The 24,631-nt window shown below is 44.4% G+C and overlaps 1 protein-coding gene across 5 annotated transcripts in view; it reads left to right on the forward strand.

Moving 5' to 3' along the window:
- LOC311618458 (schwannomin-interacting protein 1) overlaps positions 1-19,861 on the forward strand; it is a 116,219-nt gene extending 96,358 nt beyond the window's left edge. For all 5 annotated transcript variants that reach the window (XM_084876020.1, XM_084876024.1, XM_084876021.1 and 2 more), the window contains 5 exons: positions 6,368-6,485; positions 7,511-7,708; positions 8,582-8,705; positions 11,428-11,521; positions 17,008-19,861. In XM_084876020.1, the coding sequence (XP_084732146.1) occupies positions 6,368-6,485; positions 7,511-7,708; positions 8,582-8,705; positions 11,428-11,521; positions 17,008-17,059 (586 nt within the window). In that variant the 3' untranslated portion in view covers positions 17,060-19,861. The remainder of the gene's footprint in view (positions 1-6,367; positions 6,486-7,510; positions 7,709-8,581; positions 8,706-11,427; positions 11,522-17,007) is intronic.
- The last annotated feature ends 4,770 nt before the right edge of the window (positions 19,862-24,631 follow it).

The following is a 24,631-nucleotide window of genomic DNA, read 5'->3' on the forward strand; positions in this document are numbered from 1 at the left end:
TTGGTGGTGTCCCTTGACCTGGCCTGTGGGGATCAGGCTGAAATTGGCTCTCTGACATCCCCAAGGGGTCCCAAATTGCAAGAGGGCACAGGCCAGGCCGAGGGACCCCAGGCACGATCAGGGCCGGGGAGGGACCACAGGAGGGCTCCAGGCATGTCCATCCTCTCTCGCCCAGTTGGCCAGACCCCAGCAGCAAGCTAACCTATCCGTTGGAGCATCTGCCCCCTGGTGGTCAGTGTGCATCATAGCAACATCAAATGAATGATCAGACACTTAGTATATTAGGCTTTTATATATATAGATAGGGTTTGTGTTGGGTTTTTTTTGTTTGTTTTGATTCTCTTCCAATGCCCTGTATATTCCACACTTGCAGTTGTACATAGTGATGTAATGATGTAATGATTCAACCATCTAATGATTCAGTACCTGTTAGAGGACCTAGTTTATGTTGTTCTTGGTTCAACTACTATTGTACATCCACTTACAATAGGGGTCGTGACTATAAAATGCCTATAGGGGCCAGCAAAAATATAAATGAGTCAAGTAGCCGAGATAAAGGCCACGGGTGGGACTGTAACAAACTAGGAAGTGTATGTGTGCCCTGGGCAAAAGGGACAGCAGCTACGCTACACTATTGGCACCAAGGCGCTTGCAGAGATGTCATTACCTGATCATCAAATGAATGGGTGGATGAACAGTTAAACATCCCTTTCTCTCTGGCATAGTTAGAAAAATCGCTGACAGGTCTTTTGTGTGTGTGTGATGATATGTGTTGGACCAGCAATATTCTCACCTGTTGTATGACTTCCACTCCTTTTCTAAAAGTCAGAGTATCATATATGCATCACACAGTCTGTAGCAAAGAAAGTTCACACAATCCCACTAAAGTAAAATAAGAAATACTGTATTTTGACAATAACAAATGTCAGGAAGCAAAATCTTTGCCTTTTTTTTTTTTTTTTTAAAGAAATAGTAGTAGGTATTTTTATTGCTGTAATGATAAAAAATCAACATGGAACAGTTAATAAAAAATTTTAAAAAAAAGAAGAGGAAGATGCAGGGTCTGGGGATGGGGAAAGTATTTTATAATTTATCAACCCACCTCAGCACAGTCCACAAAGATACCATCACACGTGGTACATCTAGAACTTGTCCAGAGCTCAGTTGTTTTCACGTCCCTTTTTCAAATCCTTAGAAAAATGAAATGTGTTTACAGCTACCCTTGGATAATTACAACCTACATTTTATGTTCCTCCCTTCTGAAATTCTCATGAAAGAGGAAAAGATGGGCTGTAATAATGTGGGTGATTATTCATTATGTGTAAAGTCTTTGAATAATGCATCAGAGATCCATTAAACTAAATGGAAATAATATATTTTAACTGCCCATCCACAAACCAGTTGAGAATGTTGAGTAATGAATGGCACAGCAGGGCCCATGGTTCTTACTCACTCTGGTTGTGGACAGATAATGAGCAAGGCATGTTTGAGATCCATAGGCACGTGGGAAGTTCCCTCTCACTCTGTTCTTAAGGAAACTGTACAATTGCCTTGAAAGTATAAACAGCTATAGGAGGTATTTGCCCTTTAAAATTACATGGCTGTCACAGTCAGGGTCTAATAAATCCAAACCTAAGGTCAAGTGTAATATGGAGGAAAGGCCATTGGGTTCCAAAACCAGAGGTCCAGCTTGCAGTCTCTTACTTTGTGACCTTGCACCAGTTATCTGTTGCCACAGTGATGGCAGTGATGGTGCGTAATAAACCACCCACATCAGCGGCTTATGAGCCTATATACTAGTAGGTCAGCTGAGCAGCTCTGCTGTTCAGAGCTGGGCTCGCCTGGGTTTAGTCGTGTGTCTGCAGTCAGCTATGGGTTGGTGAGATGCCTCTACTGCTCTGAGCTGAGCTCTGTCATGTGTCCCCAGGCTCAGGTGGGACAGCTGCTGATTGAACTCTGTGCTGCAAAGTCACTCATCTACCAGCAGATTCGCCTGGACGCGGGGCGGGGTCCCCTGAGAAGGGAGGCTTGGAGCCAGAATGAAGCTCCTTCCTCTGCATTCTGTGGGCCAGGGGTCTTCAAACTACGGCCCGCGGGCCACATGCGGCCCGCAGAGGAGTCTGATCCAGCCCGCCAGGTTTTTTGGGCAGTGAGCGCAGCCGAGGTGGTACAGTAGGAATTAGTAGTTCATATAGTCCGGCCCTCCAGCTCTCTGAGGGACCGTGATCTGGCCCCCACTTTAAAATGTTTGAGGACCCCTGCTGTGGGCCAACACAAGACAGGAGCCGAGCCTGGGAGGAACCGCAGGGTCCTGTTAAGGAGGGGAGGAGCTGGGACCGTGTTTATAACTGGGCTGTCCGAGTTTGGGGCAGGGAGGTTGGCTTCTCTGAGAAGGTGTTACCTTGCCTGTAGTCTACAGGTGGTTGGTTGTCCAGCCATGTGAAGTTAACAGAAGGGTCGTGTAGGGGGGCAAAGCCCAAGAATTTTAAATATATGAAAATGCCGGTGGCCATGCCGGTCCCGGGAGATTCCTATTTCTAAAATCAGAAAACACCAAATAGTTCTGGGGTTCAGAGCTGGCTGCAGACGCCCAGTCCCAGTCACCACACCCAAGGCCAGGGACCGAGGCCCAACTCACAATTCGGCAAGCTTTAGGACCATTGCATTGTTTGTCACAGGAAAATAAACTGGTCTTGTCCTTGCATTTTGGGGGGGTGGGGAGGGGAAGCGTCGTCTTTATTCCAAATCCTGTGACCATTGGCTAGGTTTTTGAAGCATTCTCTTAGTAGTTGAGAACTTCTCATCTCTACCATCCTCCCTGTTTTGTGCATGTTTTTGTAATCTCCCTAGTAGCGGTGGTTGGAAGTCAGCACAAGCATTTTCCAAGTAGCCCTCCTCCTCTCAGGAAAGGCCAAGCAGACGTGGGTGCTGAGCAGCCTCTCCACTGGATAAATGCCTTCACACTCCCCGCCGAGGCACTGTGGCTCCGAGAGCCACTTCTGCGCACAGTCTTCATCCCTTCGTCTTTGAGAGCGGTCCCCGTCCGGAACCCCCTCTCTCCAGATGCTCTCGGCTCCCTGTTGGTAGCTCTGGTCGGTAGAGTGGTTTTCCACCGCCTCGTGGTGCATGAGGAGAAGAGGTTTCTGGGAGAACCAGGACGCAGATCCTTCAGAAGGAACATCAACAGGCGGGGCAGCCCTTGCAGGCAGCGCTCTGCCAAATGCCGCTCGAAACATCAAGCAGCCTCGGCGTGGACACCCTAAATCACATCCCTAATTAGCAGGATGAGCTGTGTTTTGTTCCCACCTCAGACTGTGCTTGAGAGATCCAGGCAGATTGGAGCCCTCGCAGCTTGGGTTTTGAAGACAGTGGAGCCTGGTTGTGGGTGAGGCCGGATGGAGGCCCTGCGGTGTGAGGGATGGAGACAGGGACCCCAGGGTTCAGGCGTGAGCCACGCCTCCCCAGGCTGGCTGGGGCCAGGACAGGGGTTATCGAACTTGACCCTGGACACAGAGGCCTTCAGCAGCACCGGGTGGGTGGCCCTGCTCACCCACAGCCACAGCCAGGCTGCGGCCTGAGACTGTGGTTGGATTTCCCCAGAACCCCCTTCATCTTAAAACCTGCTTAAAGGCTAAAGGCGAGCAAATCCTTTTTGAAACTTGAGTCCGTTTTAAGACATCTTTGCAGAAATCCCCTCTGAACCATTAGCTGTTATGTCACATAATTTCCTTTTCCTGAGAGGAACATTCTTGGTGATTACCGCTATGAGGAATTATAAGGCTCACCCTGTAAGAAGCTCTGTTCGGTTTCCCACGGAGATAATGTGGTACTAAGGCGATTTTCTGAATTTCTACCTGAGGTGCTTTTTCATTTTGCTCTGACTGCTAAATCCTTCCCCCGTCCCCTCCTTTTACCCCTTGCCTTTCTTGAGTTAGAAATGCTGTGTGGGGTGGTTGATTTAGGTCTAAGTTGATCCTAGCACAAAGTTCAGTTTGGAGGCAGAACAATGGAATTTACGATCAATTTTCTTCAGAATATATATATATATATATATATATATATATGTTTTCAATATTATTTTGCAAATTTATTCTGGGTTGTTTTATATTTTTATAATCTGAGTATCCCGTGGTCAGATGCTTCTTTTCAAAACTTTAGCTATTCAATAAATAGAAAGTGTTATCTAATCTTAGATTCAAATTAGGTTTAATTTAATTTTATTTTTTTTTAACTTTTAAATGTTTGTTTTTAATTTGCTATTTTATTTCCCATTATCTTCTAATCCATACATCTTGGGTTTTATTAAAAATGGGTTGATATTTGGGTGTGGTTTTTTTTGTTTGTTTGTTTGTTTGTTTTTACCAACTATAGACAATAAATTTTAAAACTTGATTTATATGGAATCAAAAGTTTTCTAGAAGAAAGTTAAAGGAGACAAATCCCGGGCCATAGAAGTGCAGCTGCCTTCAGGCGAGTTGTTTCAGTAAGAGACTTTAGAGGGCCCTTTGCAAAGTCACCCCACTTTTAAAATTCTGTGTTCCTCTGGGCTTCCAGACAGAACAGGAAGGAGGGTAGTTAACATGCACAGAGCACCTGCCTTGTGCCCAGCTCTCAGCTAACTCTTCATTCTTCCTACAAGACACTGACTTATTCACCCCATTTTACAGATGAGGAAACCAAGGGTCATAGAGTAATCTTCCTACGCAGAGAAGTGAGGATTCAGAACCCAAGCACCCTGAGCTGATCACACAGCACCTAGCACCTGCTGGCTCCTGTGCCCAGCCCGGGCCTGGCTCTCCTTGGCAGCACAGGAGGGCAGTAAGGGAACAGGCCCCGCCTACTGGGGAAATAAGCTGGGACTTTTACTATTGATGGAAGCGAACAATAGGTGGCAGTACAGACATATAACAAGGGTGGTGCCTTGTTAAATCAGTAGATTTCTGTATCATTTTTCAAAGAAGCACTTCATAGAGTCATCTGAGCAGTGTGTACTAAACATCCCTACCCACTGGAATTTATAAAAAATCAAATACAATGTCCATCAGGCCAGTGGTTCTTTGCCTTGTCCCTGTGAAGCAGTGATGCTGGTTTAGATAAGCCCTCGATCCTGGCAACCGAGAGGTCCCCATTTGCCTTTTCTTTCTCTTCTCTTACACACAGACCTGGCTACTAGGGATGCTAAGAAAATGACTTCTTTAAAAAAAAATTCCCCATCGCCAGACAGCAGTGAAATGTGTCCCACTTCAAGAAAGGTTAGGACAAAGAACCGGATTCCCTGTCTGGCCTGGGGTATAGCAGACACACAGCGGGGTGACCCTCTGTGACCCCATCTCCACCACCTCCATGCCTGGAGCCTCGGGAGCTCCCAAAGTGCCCCCTGCGGTGCCGAGAGCACAAGGCGGCTGCGGAGCCCCACTGGGTCCCAGGTTGTGCTTCTGCCTGGGTTTGGGGTTCCTTACATTCCCCTAGGCCAGTAGTTGGCAAAATCATTAGTCAACTCAGCCAAATGTCAACAGTACAATGATTGAAATCTCTTTTGAGAGCCAAATTTTTTAAACTTAAACTTCTTCTAACGCCACTTCTTCAAAATAGACTCGCCAAGGCCGTGGTATTTTGTGGAAGAGCCACGCTCAAGGGGCCAAAGAGCCGCATTCGGCTCGAGAGCCGCAGTTTGCCGACTACGGCTCTAGGGTGAACCAGGTGGGGTTTTTTGTTTTTTTAAATCTTTATTGTTGAAAGTATTACATAGTCCTCCTTTTTCCCCCCACTGACCTTTAGGGTGAACTGCAGTGTGTGTTCTAATGACAGAAGTGAGATCTCTTGTTGGCTTTTGGCAGTTGCCTTCACTAAAACTTTCCTTCAGTTGGCCCTCTTCTGTCTAGCTGAGGAAGAAAGGAGTCTTCAGAGAACTGTGGCCGGGGTGCTGGCTTGGGGAGTGACCTTGGACTGTCCCCAGGGGGCAAGACATTAGATGACACCATGTGGCCGAGGACCCCATCATCTTCGTCGACAGGAATAAACTCAGTGACTCACACATATTTATTGGGCACCAACTGTGTGTTTGGTATTGTGCTGGGGGCTCTAATATGTGGCCTAAATTATTTTTCACCTAATGTGAAATGAGTGTGAAAAAAAGTAATATGGCATTAGTAAAAGTTGTAATTTTATCACTTAACCAAGTTATCAAGGGATCATTAGTATCCTCTGGTATGTTATTGCTGAGGAATCCAGAGTCTTATCAGTCACCCACTTCTCCATGTGAAGAATACATAGTCCTGCTTTTTATTAGCAAAGCCAGACAGTTCTATTGGGTGCGCCCAGATGGCACATAGCTGAGTGAATTGGTGTCCTGTCTGCTTCTGCCCAGCCTGCAGAGTGGGATGAACCTGCAGATCTGCTTTGTCAACGACAGCGGCAGTGACAAGGACAGCGATGCGGATGACAGCAAGACTGAAACCAGCCTGGACACCCCCTTGTCGCCCATGGTGAGTCAGAGCTACCGCCGAAGCACAGTGTGCGTGCTGTGCTGGCATTTCCTGACGTGGCATGCTCCCAGGATGGGGCAGTGATTGGAAGCCCAAACCTGCGATACAGCAGCGCTACGTAAGCTCTGTTCAAGTTAGCAGCAACTACTTTCATATTAAACCATAAGAGAGATTGCACGTGTCCTAAAAAAATTTAAAGGACAGTATGCTACATACCAATCCTTCCCCCCTGAGTGTAGAAGTATATAAGCCCAGAGCACCAGTAGGACACGTTTTAAAAGGATGGGCGGCAGGGCCCAGCGGAAAGCTCATGCCTAGAGGTGATGATGCTCAGGGAAACCAGCAGGATGAAGTGTGAGTCGTACTCCTTACTCATTCCTTGCACATGTACCATGAAGACTACCTTCTGATCATGGGAGCGTGTTGCTGGGATTCTCGCCACTCAGTGAGGTCTGTGCATCTCTTTTCTCACCAGCCAATCGTGTTTTCTTACCAAGGAACCCGTGTTGGTCCCTGGGTACCTGAGATCCTGTCCAACTCCTGAGAGCAACACGCTGTCTTCGCTCTGGGTTAAATATGTTGCTGTGTCTTTTGAGACCAAATCGAAGAAATGTCTCAAGTGTATCATAAATCTGTTCCTCCTACTGTTTATTTACTAGAGGCCTGATGCACAAAATTTGTGCATGGGGCTTGACCCCCACAGCCCCAGCTGACTTGGCCGGCCCTCATAGCCCGGCTTCATCCAGAAGGTCATCCGGATGGTCATTCTGCTGTCCAGTCTAATTAGCATATAATAATACCTTTATTATATAGGATTCTGTTACTCTTTATGCGAAAATCACAGTCTGGTATTGACACTGAGGCAATAAAGTACCTTTTTACTTGAGACTGGTACAGATCAAATCGTGTGGCTCAAGCTGAATGGATGGAGGGGGTTCTCGGGAGGGCTCAGGGGGTGCTCTGGCCCCTCTCCCCAGATGCTACCCGTCACGCAAAGCTCAGGGCTGCTCTTTTTCCCTCCGCAGAGCAAACAGAGCTCTTCCTATTCCGATAGAGACACTACTGAAGAGGAATCTGAATCCCTAGATGATATGGATTTCCTCACCAGGCAAAAGAAGTTGCAAGCTGAAGCCAAAATGGCCCTGGCCATGGCCAAACCCATGGCCAAAATGCAAGTAGAAGTGGAAAAACAGAACAGGAAAAAGTCTCCCGTCGCTGACCTAGTAAGTAGCAAACGCTGAGTGCCCGGTGGCTGCAGAGGGTGGGCGCTGCCCCGCTCCTCGACCAGAGTTATGCAAACTTGGGGTTCTCCAAGGCAGTCTGTAAGAAATGCTGCCATTGAGAAATATTTACGTTTGTTTCTTTTTCCTTTCTGCCGCATCACTGAACAACGCATAAGCAGCAGATTTCACAAAAGAAAACTTTGCTCTTGAAAATCAGATCTACTGTGTGTGTTAGGGACAATATTAGCTGTCATGGGACTATTTAAATTCCTTTAAAGCAGTTTCAGTTTAAGAACCCATTGGTTGTGGCAGACTCACTACTGCCATGCTCTCAGTCCTGCCTTTCAACAAAGACAGTGTAGCTTAGTGGACAAGAGCCCGGCACTTCGGAGTTTAAATCCTTCTCTGCCACTGACCTGCTGTGGGGCTCTGGTCAGCTTACATAACACTCAGCTTCCTCATCTATTAAATGGGTATAAACAATAGCTTATATCAGAGCCCGTAGCACAGTGCTTGTGGCATGATATGAATTAATAGATGGCTGATATTATTGATTGCATTCATGTCATCGATATTATTTGAGCTCCCCGGTAATTCACTTGTGTATAGATTAATGGACTGCGGTTGTCACAGCCTGTGTCAGAGCCAGAAAGCTTTTGGTCTGAGTAGGATAGCATTTTGATGCTGATAGTGTTTCAGACATTGTGGTGTGTACCTGAGTTGGTTAGAGAAGGTTAGATTGGGAAAGTTTCTAAAGCCCAGAACTTGAAGTGGGTGAATGAGAGGGGCAGTCTTTATGGGGAAAACTGGGTCTTGGGTTCAGTGTACTTGCTGCTCTGTTCACACGTCCATCTCTTTCCTCTGTCTCTGCAGCTGCCACACATGCCTCATATAAGCGAATGCTTGATGAAGAGGAGTTTAAAGCCCGCTGACCTGAGGGGCATGACTATTGGGCAGCTACAAGTGATAGTCAATGATCTCCATTCTCAGATAGAAAGTAAGTGTAAGGTGTGCTTGGAAATGGAATGACAAGTGGGAACTGCAATGGGACAGCATCACTTCCTCAACTTAGATCCTTTCTGCAGCATTTCATTGGGCGCCTCCTGTGGGTGTGCCTGCAAGTTCGTTCATCTCTCTCTCTCTCTCTCTCTCTCTCTCTCTCTCTCCCTTTTTCATTACTTAGAAATATTCAGAAACTTTACGAATTTTTCAAGGTTAGGTCCTTATTATTTATTTTAAATAGCAAGCACTTGGCATGTATCTGGCTAACAACCTGTTTCTAGAATACAATCTAGTAGTTACAGCTCATTTGCTATACAATAATATCCTCAACATTCATTTTGGGTCATCAAATCAAAGTCTACTTATTTGCGGTACTCCAGGTGGTAAGAGTAGATAGGACCAATATGTGAAAATTCAGGGTGATCAAATGTGGGCCCGTTTCCCCCAGAATAACTGCAGTGGGGAGGGGTAGCGTTTGAGTGGCACTGGCTCTCACTGACTTGAGGTGCAGAGAAGGTCAGTTGCTTGGCCCAGTGAAGAGAGAGCATGCCCTCCTGGGCAGAGTGGTTAGGCCAGATGGACTCACGAATCCTCTGGAACATATGGTGGCACTTACAGATAAAGCCACCTGAGAGAGATGCCAACCAAATGCATTCAGACAAACTAACTATAAAAAGCATTTTTAGGAGCTAAATGGGGAAATTGAACACTGATTAAATGTTTTATTAAAGATGTATTTATTCACATATGATGAGGATATTGTGATTATGGTAATTTTTTTTTTAAAAAAAGAGCCCCATTTTTAGAAGTATATACTGAAGCACCAAAAGGAAATAATATGATGTCTGGAATTTGCTTTAAAACAGTCTACTAGGAGAAATATAGAGAGATGAGGCAAGATTGGCTAGTTGAAGCTAGATGGACGCATGGGGCATTCTTAAACTATGCTCTTTGCTTTTGTATCAGTTTGGAGTTTCCCATAATAAACTGTTAAAAACTTCATATGGGGAAAAAATTCCTATGCACAATGCAGGCACTGTCCTGTGTATGAGCATAAAACCCTACCCCGAGAACACACTGGAAAAATTAGAAAGAATTGGACATCTTCAGTGTCAAGTTAATACATTCAGTATTGTTTTAAAATCAAGAAGAGAGAAAGAATTTTTTCATCTGCAAAATAAGCCATTCAGAGAAAGACAAATTCCACTGATGTCACTAATATGTGGAATCTAATAAACAAGTGGGTAATGGTTACATGGCACAGACTGGCAGGAGCCAGAGGGGAGGGCAGTAGGGTGGCTGGATAAAGCAGGCGAAGGGATTAGCTAAAGAACATATATGCATGCCCCATGGACAGGGACAATAGTGTGGTGGAGGCCAAGGGAGGGGGAGGCTGAGGGAGGTGAGGGTGGACAAGGAGGTCATGGGGGGTTGGCAATAATGTCAACGTAAAAATGTTTTCATTGTAAAAATATTTTTAATAAAAAATAAATTGAGGGAAAGAGCTTAACATTTTAATTAAGAAACTATAAATTCAATGGACTTTTAAAAATTCTACAGTTTAATTCAGTTGCGTAAATTACTGGGAGTGTTACTCTGTCAAGGGGTATTTTACTACTGCAGCATCTTCCTTGGATTTTTAAATACTAATAAGCTGCCGTCTCATCCTTTTCAGAGGCAGATGATGTTTTAGACCTCTTAGTATGGTTCTTTCCCTTCCTTCCTTTTTAAAATTGGAAACTAGTTTGAACTAAAGGCAGACAAATGCATCGTTTGAAGTCAGGATCTCTAAAAGCATTTCCCAGGGGGACCTGGCTAAGTACCCACTTCCTTTCTTTGCTTTCCGGGCCCAGCGCTCTCGCTAAATGAGTTGTTCTCCCCTTGTGTCCATGTGTCCAGACTTACAAGCTTTGATTCTTAGCTGAACTGAAGGGAAAGCGCAAGAGAGAGCCCCTTGCTTGTTCATCCCCTTCAGAGGCAGAAGCCAGATGGACCTGTGCGCTGACTTCAGGAAGATGAGAAATGTGTCCGTGTATCTCATTCCCAGCATAAGCCCTGAGGAATATTTGCCTTGGTACCTGTTGTCCAGAGACTTTGGGGCTTATTTCTTCAGGCCTTACGCCCTGGCTTTCCAAGCTAATGCTTTTCCCGGCGCAGCCCGCACACAGAGCTGCTCCTTCCTGGGCCGCGGGAAGCCGGGAGCATCCCTGAGGCACCGTCCTCTCCCGCTGGGCACCGAGTCAGGCCCGGCGGCCGCCCCGACTCTCAGTGTGGCAGGCGCAGCGGAAAACGTGATAAAACCCAGGCATTTTTGCTCACGTGTTTGTGTTTTGTTTTTCAAACAAAACCGCTTTTTCTAACAAGCTATTTCCCTAACAGTGAAAAAATTTTTCCACTCTAATGTTAATGCTTTTGGAAATCCTTTGTACTTGACTCCTTTCCTGCCAACACTCTTATAATTATGCAGATTAGTCGTGTTCTCAAATTGATGGCTTCCCCTGAGCTTATGGGAAGCTCATTTAAGAATTCTAAATTTTAACAGAAATGATATAGATAGATGATAGATAGATAGATAGATAGATAGATAGATAGATAGATAGACAGATAGATGGATCTGTGATACATGTGCCCAGAAATCGTTACCCATTCTGACCCGGATGCAGACTTACCTGGGTGCCTCCTGCCTGTTTTTAAGTGCTCTCTTCTCTCTGCCCCAGGCTTGAATGAAGAGCTGGTTCAGCTGCTGCTCATCCGGGATGAGCTGCACACAGAACAGGACGCCATGCTGGTGGACATCGAAGACTTGACCAGGTCGGTGATGTTTCGCCCTTTCTAGAGAAGCGCTGATCTGAAGTTTAAGAGTTAGGGCAAGAGCGTGCTCTGGAGAACTCCTTCCTTTCCTCCCGTGGGTTCCTCACCTAACCCCTGCTGGTGTCAGCTGCTTAGATGGAGGGGAAGTGGCCAGAGTTGCTCCTTTCCAAATGCTTTGCTTGTCACAGCCGTCCTCCCGGTGTGATGGGCGCCAGGGCACTGGATGGTCGTAGGACACACCCAGGGCAGTCAGCGGTTCTGGCCCAGGGAGTAGTCTCTAAGCCAGTGGTTCTCAACCTTCCTGATGCCTCGACCCTTTAATACAGTGCCTCATGTTGTGGTGACCCCCAACCATAAAATTACTTTCGTTGCTACTTCATAACTGTAATTTTGCTACTGTTAATGGAGCGTAATGTAAATATCTGTGTTTTCCGATGGTCTTAGGCGACCCTGCTAGCGGTCCACAGGTTGTGCACCGCTGCTATAGAGCCTAAGACCATCGGAAAACATAGATATTTACATTACGCTCCATTAACAGTAGCAAAATTACAGTTATGAAGTAGCAATGAAAGTAATTTTATGGTTGGGGGTCACCACAACATGAAGAATTGTATTAAAGGGTCGTGACATTAAGGAAGGTTGAGAACCACTGCTCTAAGCCATTCCAGGCTGGCGAGTTTCCAGCGGATGAGCTGCCATGGGGTGGGTGCCACAAAATGGCACTTGCTGTTTTGTGACCCAACTCTTGATCGCATCTGCTATGCCCAGAAGGCAGGGGCACTGGCATCCTTCCACGGTACCAGTGCCACCAGATTGCTCTTACCGGGGAAAGGGGGCGGGGGTGGGGAGAGACTCTGGGACTTGACTCTCTAGCCGGGCCTGGCGCCAAGTTCCTCTCTGTGAAGCGGTAAAGAGTGCCTCCTTCCCCAGGCGACAAGGAAACAAGGCTAATGCTGGCCAAGGTCTTGCATTTGTTAGTTTTCCTGGTAGAAAAGTCACCATAAGTATAGAAAGTACACAAGATACTTCAAGCATTCCTGGTATCTCACATTTACTTAGGCACCTTTTTATAGACAGCTTATCTGAAGTCTTTAAACCAGAAGGCAACGGTTACCATCAGTCCCAGAAGTGGTATTCAGAGGGCAGAAGGCTCGCCGAGGAAAGAAAGAACATTGCTTGTCACAATAACATTGGCATTGGCCACGCAACCCACCGCCATCCTAAAGGACCTTGAAAACATGTGGCACTCTGGGAAAAATATTTTTCTGAATGCAAGTGCTATAAAAATAGTCTGGGTTGCCAAAACCGGTTTGGCTCAGTGGATAGAGTGTCAGCCTGCAGACTGAAGGGTCCCGGGTTCGATTCTGGTCAAGGGCACGTACATTGGTTGCGAGCACATCCCCAGTGGGAGGTGTGCAGGAGGCAGCTGATCGATGTTTCTCTCTCATCGATGTTTCTAGCTCTCTATCTCTGTCCCTTCCTATCTATAAAAAATAAATAAATAAAAAATATATATATTTTTAAAAATAGTCTAGCTGGCAAAATAAGTGCCACAGAACTCTGTTTAGGCTTTTTTTTATTTTTTTATTTTATTTTATTTTTTTTTTAAAGACCTATCTAGGGGCAGCACTCTGTTTTGTAGACTTTGAATAGTATACTGCCTCATCCCTAACAAAAAGACCAAAACAAAAAGCCAGAAGGCCTTCTCATACCTTCTGAGCATATTTGCCTGCATCTGAAATAACACTCAAACTGCAATAGCACTCAGTAATAGTATTGCCACCTACAGATGTATTCAGGCACTGCACCAACAGCTATAAGATGCATCCCTTTTTGTCAGTCTAAGAAATGGGCATGCACATATTAAGATTATGGGAAACCCGCAGTGAAATAGACACCCGGACCGGCATCTTTGAAAAGTATGTGAACTCGTTGATAAATTCTGTGGGAGCAGAGCCTTTTTCCCGGCCCCTCAACGCAGCATTGGCCTCACTCGTTGCAAGGAGGACATGGGGAGGACCTCCTTCTCTCAAAGGGCTAAAGTTATTAGGATTGCAGTGTGGTTTTTTTTTTTTTTTGCATCTACCTTTCAGACGGTGTCATCCTGGGAAGCGGGGCAAAGGAGAGGAATCGCTAGTTAAAGGTGGTGGAGGCATCCTTTAAATTGGAGTCAGTAGGGAGACGTTTTTTTTGTTTTTGTTTTTGTTTTTTTTTAAATATATTTTATTGATTTTTTTTGACCCCCTCCCTCCCTCCCACACATCCCCTCCCTCCCCAGAGTTTTGTGTCCATTGGTTGCACTTATATGCATGTATACAAGTCCTTCGGTTGATCTATTATCTCCCCCAGATCTTCCTCCCCTCCCCGCTGTAATTTGACAGTCTACTTGTTGATATACTGTCTCTATATCTATCTTATGGTTCATCAGTTTATAATGTTCTTTATTATCCACAAATGAGTGAGGTCATGTGGTGTTTCTCTTTCATTGATTGGCTTATTTCACTCAGCATGATGTTCTCCAATTCCATCCAGGTTGCTGCCAGTAGGGAGACGTTTAATGTCCCTGCCTGACTGGTGGGTTTTAACTGTGCTGATGGGGAAAAGGGAGGGTCCTTAAATGTCCCTCACGGTAGCAGTCCCAGAGCTCTGCAGCCAGGTCCGAGCCGCCGAAGAGCATGGCTGTGGGGCTTTCAGATGCGGCTGCTCACTGGAACCCCGGGGACCTTCCTAACGTGTGGCTGCCTGGGTCTCAGCCATCATGTGGTGTGGCATTTAGGGGTTTTGGGAGTTTTTAAAGCTCCCCAGATGATTTCAGCGGAATGAGGACCACTGGTTTTATGAAGCCTCTTTGGAGACATGCTCCTTGGCCCCCCGGCTCTCCACGGGGGTAGGATACTCCCACGTGGAGACTAGTCATCCATGCTGCATCGCCGGCTGTCTGTCCCTGCCTGACTGTAAACCCTCTGAAAGCAGAGACAGCGCCATTCTCATTCATTGCTGCATCCCCGTAGCTGATGACAGGGACTGCCAGGTACCTACTAGGTCCTCAATAACGATTGTTGATAAAAAAAAAAAAAAGGAGTCTGTTTGGGGCTTTCCTGTAAATAACTGATGAGTATCTTTTAATTGTATGGCCTGAAATCCCTCTCCCTCCTTTGTTTAAAATGTTAATGAAGTACACCATTTTTGAAACTTACTATTAAGCGTAGTTGTTACACAATCTTATATTAGTTATATTAGTTTCTGTACAATATAGTGATTCAACATTTTTATACCTTACAATGTGATCACTCCATTAATTCTAGTAATCATATGTCACTGTGCAAACTCATCACAATACTGTTGACTATATTCCCTTCTCTGTTTCTATTCATCTATTTTTGTTTTATTTGTTTGTTTTGTTTTTAGATTCTACATATAAGTGAAACCATATAATATTTGTATTTCTCTGTCCAGCTTATTTCACTTAGCCTAATAGCTTCTAGATCCATCCATGTTGTCACAGATTGCAAGATTTTATTCTTTTTTATTGCTGCATAATATCCCCCCCACTTTCTGTGTGTGTGTGTGTGTGTGCGTGTGTGTACCACATCTTTATCCATTCATCTATTGATGGACACCTAGGTTGCTTCCATATCTTGGCTATTGCAAATAATGCTGCAATGAACATATGGGTGTTCATTGAATTAGTGTTCTCGTTTTCTTTGGGGAAGTGCTCATAAATGGAATTGCTGGGTTGTATGGTATATCTGTTTTCACCCTTGTATATATCTCTCAAAATAATACCCAATTTTCAATATTTCCCTAAGCAATATCCTGTCTGTTCTTTCCTTCTTTCTCAGAAAGAAAAAAACAAAACTCTTGCTCTGTGTGTGCATACGTGTGTGTGTGTGTGTGTGCACATGTACTCATAGATACATATTTTAAAACTGCCATAAGAACTAGAATTCAGTTATCTATAGTGGAATCTTAGCTTACTGGGTATCAAAATATATTTTGAACTGAATTTGTTAAGGGGGGAGCTACTTTATGAATATGATCAAGATTTTTTTATACATATAAATAAGGCCGTGAGGTGGTCCGTTAAAGAGCATTTTTTTTTTTTTAAGGAAAGAGGATATCTTTTTCTTGAGTTTCTTTATTGTTAAGTGAATATCACCAATTATTTGTGAGCTGTTGACTGTGGCAAGACACTTCTGTAACTTCCCTGTTTCTGAACGTATTTGTGGTTTGTTTTCTCTGAACCATAGATATGAGACACTCTGCATAAAACAGCGAGTTAAACTTGACGTCATTGACCACCCAGAGGAGGGCAGCACACAAAACTGCCCGATCCTTTGGGTATAGCTGGGAGCCACACCCCGAGATGCTTTTCTCTTGTCACATTTGCAACTTCCTAATATCCTTATCCTTCTTCAAAACACGTGTCTTTTGCAGCCTTGAGACCCTACCATTCTCTGAGAAGACGGTTAATTAGTGCCCGTGTAAGTGATAGAAGCAGCTTAGCCACTCCTCCCACCGTCTCCACCAGCCACGTGCCAAGTCGACCACACTTGGGCTCAAAGGCCATGGTAGGGCTGGGTGAATAATAAGACTCACCTCATCCTACCTCTACCCTCACTGCATGCCTTTTGGACTATTTGAGGGGGAAAGTATACAAAAGTATACATCTTGCCAAGACCGGTTTGGCTCAATGGATAGAGCGTTGGCTTGGGGACTGAAGGATCCCGGGTTCGATTCCGGTCAAGGGCATGTACCTTGGTTGCGGGCATATCCCCAGTGGGGGGTGTGCAAGAGGCAGCTGATCGATGACTCTCTCTCATCAATGTTTCTATCTCTCTATCTCTCTCCCTTCCTCTCTGTACAAAATCAATAAAATATATTTTTTAAAAAAAGTATACATCTACAAAAGCCTACCATTTGCTAGAAAGACATTAGCTTTGTAAGAATGGCGTTAGATTGCTGGCTTCCGATTCCTATTGGGAGCCTTGCCAATACGTGTGTCTGCGTGCACGTGTTCAGATAAAGTAGTCACGAAGTTACTTTCTGTCACCCCACCTTGTTTTGACTCTCTGCTGAGCGCCTGTTTCCTGACTGCTCACTCCTTGTTTGCTCCTTGTTCCTTTCTTGTCTCTCTCCTTTGGAATACTCACTCCGTGAGAACAAAGACCCTGTTGTCTACTCACCACCGAACCCCCCCGAGTCAGCAGCCATGCCAGGCACCTAGGGGACATTTGTTGAATAAACGATCCCAGAGACTTATCACTCCTCATTTTTTAAACGGAGCACTTTAACCTGTCTGAGGTTAATCCAACGGCTCATGAAATACAAGGGCTCGTGCATAGAATATAAAAACTTAGGAGGGCAAATCCATCTGACTTAAGATCTGTTTCTTGATTTCACTGTGAGTATGTTTTAGCTGATGATTGGAAAGCAGCTTGGATCTTTCCCCTTTGCACTAACCAGTTGGTTTATTGATTTTGCAGACATGCCGAAAGTCAGCAGAAGCACATGGCAGAGAAAATGCCTGCGAAGTGAAGAGGAGCCATCCCCATCAGAGGACAAGCTAGACATCGTTTTGCTTCTGTGGTTGTAAAAATGCTGTTGTGCAAGGTGGCGCAGAAACAAACAAGCATCAGTGTTAGTCATTCGTTGATAATGTCTGAAGCTTCATGTCCAGTGATTGGCCTTTGCTTCTTCTCTCTTTTTTTTTTTCTTCCACATTTTACCAGATGAATTTAATTGACATTTTCAGAGCATTACACCCCAAAACTGCAGGGCACACGTTACCCTCAACTGCAAATGGAACACCCTGTAGGACAGACCACGTATTTGGCCACAAAACAAGCTTAAATGAATTTAAAGAGATTTAAATCATTCCACACACCTCCCACCCACCCCCAACCACAATGGCATGAAACAAGCCATCAATTTAAAAAAAAAACTGAAAAACACACAGACACATGGAGGCTAAATAACACGCTACCAAACAGTGAATGGGCTAACAATGAGACCAAGGAAGAAATCAAAAGATACCTTATTACCCTGGCTGGCGTGGCTCAGTTGGTTGAGTGCCGTCCGGTTCCATTCTGGGTCAGGGTGCATGCCCGGGTTGTAGGCTCAATCCCTAGTAGGAGACGTGCAGGAGGCAGCCAATCGATGTTTCTCTCTCACATTGATGTTTCTCTCTCCCTTTCTCTTCCTCTCCTTTCTCTCTCTCTAAAATCAATTAAAAACATTTAAAACAAAAAAAAAAAAAGATACTTGGAGACAAGTAAAATAAGAACACAACTCCAAATCCCCAAGACACAGGAAAACCAGCCCCAAAAGGGAAAGCAGCAGCAACACAGGCCCACCTCAAGAAACAAGGAAGTCTCAAACTAGCAATGGAACCTTTCATTAGAAGGCAGGTTTTGAATGAGCCCATTGGATTATTTTAAAATGTGTACCATGATCTTCCTGGATTGATTGATTGTTGTTATAGCAGCAGTATTCTTTCTTTCTTTTTTTTTTTTTTTTTTTTTTTAAGTGAGTAAAGCTCACCAAACATAAAATTAACCACTTTAAAATGAAAAATCCAGTAGTGTTTTGGTACGTTTACAATGTTGTGCAATGATCACTTCTATCTAGTTCTAAAACATTTCGCCACCCCAAAAGGCAACCACATCCCCATGAAATGGTCACTCCCCATGCCCCCTACCGCAGTCACTGTCAGCCACTTGTCTGATTTGTCTCTATGGATTCGCTTATTCTGGAAATTTCATGTAAAAGGAATCATACAATAGAAAAGACAAGTTTTCCCTTAAAAACATAAAACAGTGACAGGCAGGCCCCTACTTTAAATTGAGGAGTAAGTGCTACACAAAATTAAATTCAGAGCAGGAAAAGTCCATAAGAGAGCACTTCGCCTTGAAGTCTCCATCATGCTATGTAGGCCGGGAGTCGATTAATCCCAGGTATGCAGAAAGCCCAGAAACAGTGTCCGCCAGCTGGAGTTTTGTGCAACCCTGTTCTGGTCCTCCGTCTTCAGAACTCTCATTCGCTGTCTTTGAGTTTGTTTTTCCTGATGCTTGTCTTGGATAGATTCCTGTAGACCAAGATTGCTACTTTCAGAACACATTTTAGGTCTTCTTCTACGTTAGTTGGTCATTCCTTTTTATCTGATTGACTTTTGTGCCTCTATTTAGTAAAAAAAAAAAAAGAAAAAGAAAAATCCCACCATTTGCTCTGCTTTCCTGTGGAGTAAGTGAAAGTGGTTTGAGGTCATCCTCGTGTTCGCTTCGGTGTTTGCCTTGTGTGACTGCAGCTTTGCTGCTAGAGCTGTGTTTTCACCAGGGACAGCGCAGTGCGGAGCCCACTGCATTTGGATCAGCACCATGGTCTAACAGAATAGTTGCCCCATTCCTCTGCCTGGCATCGTGTGGCCTTCATCAGAGCTGTCCTGTTCTCAATGTCACATGAGTGCAACAGGCGTTTCCTGTCTGCTCAGAGGGAGAGCGGCCACTCCCGGATGGCCATCGGCGCAGGCGAGATGTAGAGCGGTCCTTTTTTCCTTATCTCTAGCATTCAGGCCACTTCCCCTGAACAAGAGGATTTTTTTTTTTATTCTCCATAGGTTGTCTGGGCCGGCAGCTTTGTGGATCTTTCCCAGATCTTTGTCTGGAATGTGGTAGCGTGCCCTCTGTCCCCCACGCCACGCCTCCCCGGGCTGGCGGAGGAGCCCAAGGGCAACACGCGCAGCCTCCTCCGAAAGGTAAACCTCTCCCTCACACGAGAGCCCACGAGCTTCAAAGAAGCCTCGCCTTCCCTCCATTTTTCTCGACTCCTGAACCCAATACTCTTTCTCTAGATAAGCCGACCACCTCACGCCACAGCATTCAAGCAGGGCACTTTCCTGGCCTTTGCTTCTTAATTTATTTTAATTCTTTTTTTTTTTTTTTTTTTTTTTTTTTACTGTGCCACTAAATATCAGGCGTTTTAATAAAATATTGTTACAGAAATGTACAGTGCTTACACCATCACAAAATCCAAAAGGTAGTTTTTGTTTGTTTAGAGGTTTTCCGTTGGAGCAGTATTTTACCATTGACTACTTTCATTCTCCACTGTAGTTTTAAAGAACTGTAAATGACGGTGCTATACAAGTCAAAAATACATGCCTGCCTCGTAGTGAAGTTGTAGCTCTCCGTAATATGTATATTTGAATCAGTTTTCAACATTTTGTGAATGTTGACTACCTGAAGTTCATTTTTAGATGTGCTATTAACATTCTGTTGGATTCAGAGGGTTCCTTGAAAGTTTTATGTATAAAATATGTAAAATAAAAATTAAAACTTTGTTTCATATGATATGTCTTTTTGCTCACTAGCAAGGTCCTACCCTGGCTATGTTTCTTTCCTTTTCACTCTTCCTCAACCGTATTCCCCACCAGGAATTTTTTTTGTAGTTTTAACCACTTCTACGGGTCTCATGAAGAAAATCGCCAAGTCTAAAGAAGTCTGATTAGAATTGCCAAGTCTAATTGCCAGGTTATTTTATCAGTGAACAAAGTGCTCTCCAGAGGACAAGCAATATAGCGATTTGCCAACAAGATGGGGAACGGGGGTGTGTGTGTGTGTGTGTGTGTGTGTGTGTGTGTGTGTGTGTGACAGAGAGAGAGAGAGAGAGAGTATGTGAGGGTGTGTGTGTGTGTGTGACAGCATCCAAGCTAGTGCTTCTGTTACTACTTGGAGTTACCAACTGGAATTCTAGCACTGCTCCATTTCACAACTGCTGGTCTTGTTAGAGCCCATGACTGCATCAAAACTCTGTTTACCGAATTTGCCACATGAATACACAATGCTTGCACTCATGTTTTTCTTCAAACCAGCTGCGGCCATTTTTCCAATTTTAATCACTTCCACTGGTCTCATGAAGAAAAATGCCAAGTCTAGCCAGGTGTGGCTCAGTGGTTGAACGTTGACCTATGAACCAGAAAGTCATGGTTCAATTTCTGGTCGGAGCACATATCCGGGTTACAGGCTCAATTCCTAATGTGGGGTGTGCAGGAGGCAGCCAATCAATGATTCTCATCATTGATATTTCTCCCTCTTCCTTTCTGAAATCAATAAAAATAAATCTTAAAAAAAAAGAAAAAGAAAAAAAAATGCCAAGTCTAAAGAGTATTCTCCAAAAAGTAGAGAGCTTCAGAAAATCAAAGTAATTAGCTAGCATCCATGCACGTGTTCAGGGAACCATAAAGTAAAGCAGAGATGAACAGCATTCCAGAATCACCCACAGACCACCTGGTTTCACTCGAAGGTCCATGATGTAATCTGACAACTGTCTACACTTTCTTAAAAATATCCAGCAAGATAGTGCCCTCGATGGTCCCAGATCTGTTTCTTGCTTCAACAGTGTTTGCATGGAACAGACCGCAGAACACCCCTTCTTCCAGCCTCTGGCCACTCTCCAGCGTCTTATCCAGAACCACCTCTGAGACCAGCCAACATAATGTTTTTTCCTACCTTAGCTCCTTATTGCTGAACAACCAAGAGCTCCCAAATTCATCAGAATTATTCCAACTGGGTGGAGGCTGCAGTCAACCGCCTGGCCAGCCTGCATCTGAGGGCCTTCCACACCTCCCTCCCTCCGGATGATGTGGCTCTGGAGGGTGGGGCCACTTCTTCTCTGAGTTGGCAGAGAAGAAGCATGAGGCCTCCGAGCATCTCTTAAAGTTGAAAAACCAGAACGGTGGACACATTCTCTCTAGGACATGCTGAAGCCTCCCCAAGATGAGTGAGCAAAACTCAGGGCCCATGGAAGCTGCCCTGGCCTTGGAGAGGAACCTGAGCCAGGCCCTTTGAGAGCTGCAGGCCTGGGTTCCACCTGTGCAGACCCTCAGCTCTGTGACTTCCTGGAGAACCACTTCCAGGGTGAGAAGGTGAAAGGCCCATTGGAGCCCAGAGGCCTTTGACGGGCCCCTCTGCACCGCCCTGGTGTCTGGCTTTTTCCTGAGCCTCTCCCCGAAACTGCTAGCTATTTTTTTTTAACTACCTTGAAGCCTTCTCCCATGCATTAGACCAAATGGAAACAAGATTTATTCAGAAAAAAAAAAAAAAAATCCAGCTAGGTATTTTAAGTAATAGTAATAAAGAGTTGCTGGTTTTCAGAGTCTTCTATTATCTTAAATTGTAACACTAATTTTTCTGGGCCTCCATCAAGTTGTTTCATTTGGAAAAGAAAAATAAAGCAGCCCATAGATATATTTTCGATCTTATGAGTTGGCTGTTGCACAGGAGAGCTTGTTCACCACTGAGCTAAAGGGTGGGGCCCAAAGTCTTCTCTGCCCAGAGATCTCTGAGCGATGAACTCCTGCACCAGCTGTCAGTCATCTGGGTTGATTCCAGCCCTGAGAATCCTGGCCTGGCAGCTGGCTGAGAATATTGGTCAGTTAGCAGTGACTCCCATCTTTAGCTGCACAGGCAATCACCTGGGCAACTTAGCAACGACCTGGGCCTGAGTCCCACCCCCAAAGGTACTAATTTAATTGGTCTAGCATAAGGCCTGTGTATAGGGATTTTTTTTTTTAAGGTCCCTAGGTAATACTGATGCTGAGAACCACTGCCTTAGACTTTCTTCCTTTTTAGCTTTTCTTTAAGCATTTTTTTAGTATCTTTTTAAAAAAAAAAAACAAAAAAAAAAACCTAAATTTATTAGAGGCCCAGTGCATGAAATTTGTGCACAGGAGGGGGGCAAGAGGCCTCAACCCCGCCTTCAACAACACCAGTATCCCGCACTTTGGTTGGCCTCTGGCCAGAGGCCCACCAATCTGCCCTCCGCGGGCCAGGCATGCAGGACACTGGGGCTGGTCTCCTGGAAGACGCCACCAGTGTCCAGTGCCCCAACCACTATGGGCGCCACCATCTTTTGTGATAGAGTGATGGTTAATTTGCATATTACCTTTTTATTAGATAGGATTGGGGTGACAAACCAACATGAAAATATAGGTTTCAGGTGTGAGTTTCTGTCTTTCTTTTTTTTTTTAATATATTTTATTGATTTTGTACAGAGAAGAAGGAAGAGAGATAGTTAGAAACATCGATGAGAGAGAGTCATCCATCAGCTGCCTCTTGCACACCCCCTACTGGGGATATGCCCGCAACCAAGGTACATGCCCTTGACCGGAATCAAACCCGGGACCCTTCAGTCCCCAAGCCGATGCTCTATCCATTGAGCCAAACCGGTCTTGGCTTAGGCATGGGTTTCTATGTTACAATATCTGTATATTGCACCATGTGCTCTCCACTCAAAGACAAATTCTAATTTTTTCTAATTAAAATGTACTGCTATTAATTTGGACTTCTAGGGAGAGCCAGTCTGGAAGAGTGCCAGTGCCAAGTAAAAGCAATAGTGTGACCTAAAAGCCTCCTTCAGTGACATCCCCAGCCTGGAGTCCTGACACTGGAACTCAACCCACCAAGACTTAAGGTTTCCAATTCTTGTTAGAATTGCCCATTTTAATAAAAATTTAGAAATGTTTTCTCTTTGTCTTATGCAATGTAAATTCTCTGGCTAGAAATATGTTCTGAAGAAATCCATGGACTCTGTATGCTCCAGTTGTTTGAAGCCCACAATTGTAACTAGAGCCCTTACCTGGAGAAGGAAGAAAATGACGTCACATCACAAGGGCCCCTGGAAACATCCCTGGGGTCAAAGCCAGCCTAAAGTAGAGAGTTCTCCCCACACCTGAGATTCTCAAAGGAGATTACACTTGGTGCCCTACGTTCCTTTCACATTTCTCTGCCTCTGGCAGAGATGTCACCACATGACTCACCTCCAAGGGGATTCTTTCAAACTTGGGTCTTTCTATCACCGGACACTTGGGTTGTTTCCATATCTTGGCCACTGTGAATAATACTGCAATGAACATAGGGGTGCTAAATTTAAAAAAATTTTAATTGGGTCTTTCTAGTCCTATTGCTTAGGGTTTTTTGCAAGGACTGGGATTATTCACAACAGGATTCTCATTTGCACTGTGATATGTGATCCCACTTCTATAAAAATAAATTGAACACAAAACCTATTGGTTGTTATCTATTTGTATCAGCATGGAGAAAGGTATGTGAGAATACATTCCAAGTTTTAGCATTGATATCTGGAGGAGTGATGGGGCTTGAAGATTGACATTATTTTTTCCTTAAGCATCTGTTTTGTAAATTATATAACAAAACTAGGACCCTTTACCAGGTTTAATTGGAATGCTAGACTACCTGACCTAAAAAATAGGCCCTCCTTGCTTCCCAGTTTTAAGAAAATATGGAGTGAGAGTACACTACTAGCTCTGGGACCAGGTAGGGTAGGACACAAAAGCTGACTCCACCATCTTCCTTGTGATTTGACTTTGAGCGAGTTGCTACAACTCTATTTTATCTTATTTTACCACCTGAAAATAAGCTGTTTGGGGATTATTCTAAAGACTGAATAAAATAGTGTCCATAAGAATACCTGGCACCCAGTAGATTCTCACTAAATAACTGTTGAAAGAAGTGAATGATCAGAATTTGAGTGGAGGAGGAATTCTGTATTTTACCAGTTTCTGATTTAACACATCCTTATGGGATTTTTTTCTTGTTTATTCACAATTAATTTACAAAACAGATGCTTAAGGAAAACATAATATAAATCATCAACACCCATCTCTCCTCCAAATATCAATGTTAAAACTTGGAATGCGCCAGGGTTCTTGTTCTAGCAGTACAAAGTGTTCAGCAATCTGGAGAAAGGCTGTGAGTAGATTAAGTAAGAGTCCAAAGATGAAAGATAATTTTGAAAGGCATTGGGGGTCAGAGGAGCTTCAGCTAAAGGAGCTGAAGTTCTCCTTGTCTCAGAACCCTTGCTTTTTATTAACACAATTTGTTCTAAAGCAAGGTGGAGATAATACACTTCAAAGGCTAGGGTACAGAAGCATTGTCAGATTGGGGAATAGCCTACAGCTCTTCAGGTGTTTGGCCAATAGAAGGTAATAACATGTAGATTGAGATGCTCTGAGTTGTCTGGAAGCAAACAATCATCCTATTCAGGTTTGGGGAAGTGCCTTTCAGCCATTCCAACAGAAGATTACATATGTGACTT

Source organism: Pipistrellus hanaki, assembly GCF_964339955.1.
Source record: "Pipistrellus hanaki genome assembly, chromosome: 2".
Classification (NCBI taxonomy): domain Eukaryota; kingdom Metazoa; phylum Chordata; class Mammalia; order Chiroptera; family Vespertilionidae; genus Pipistrellus; species Pipistrellus hanaki.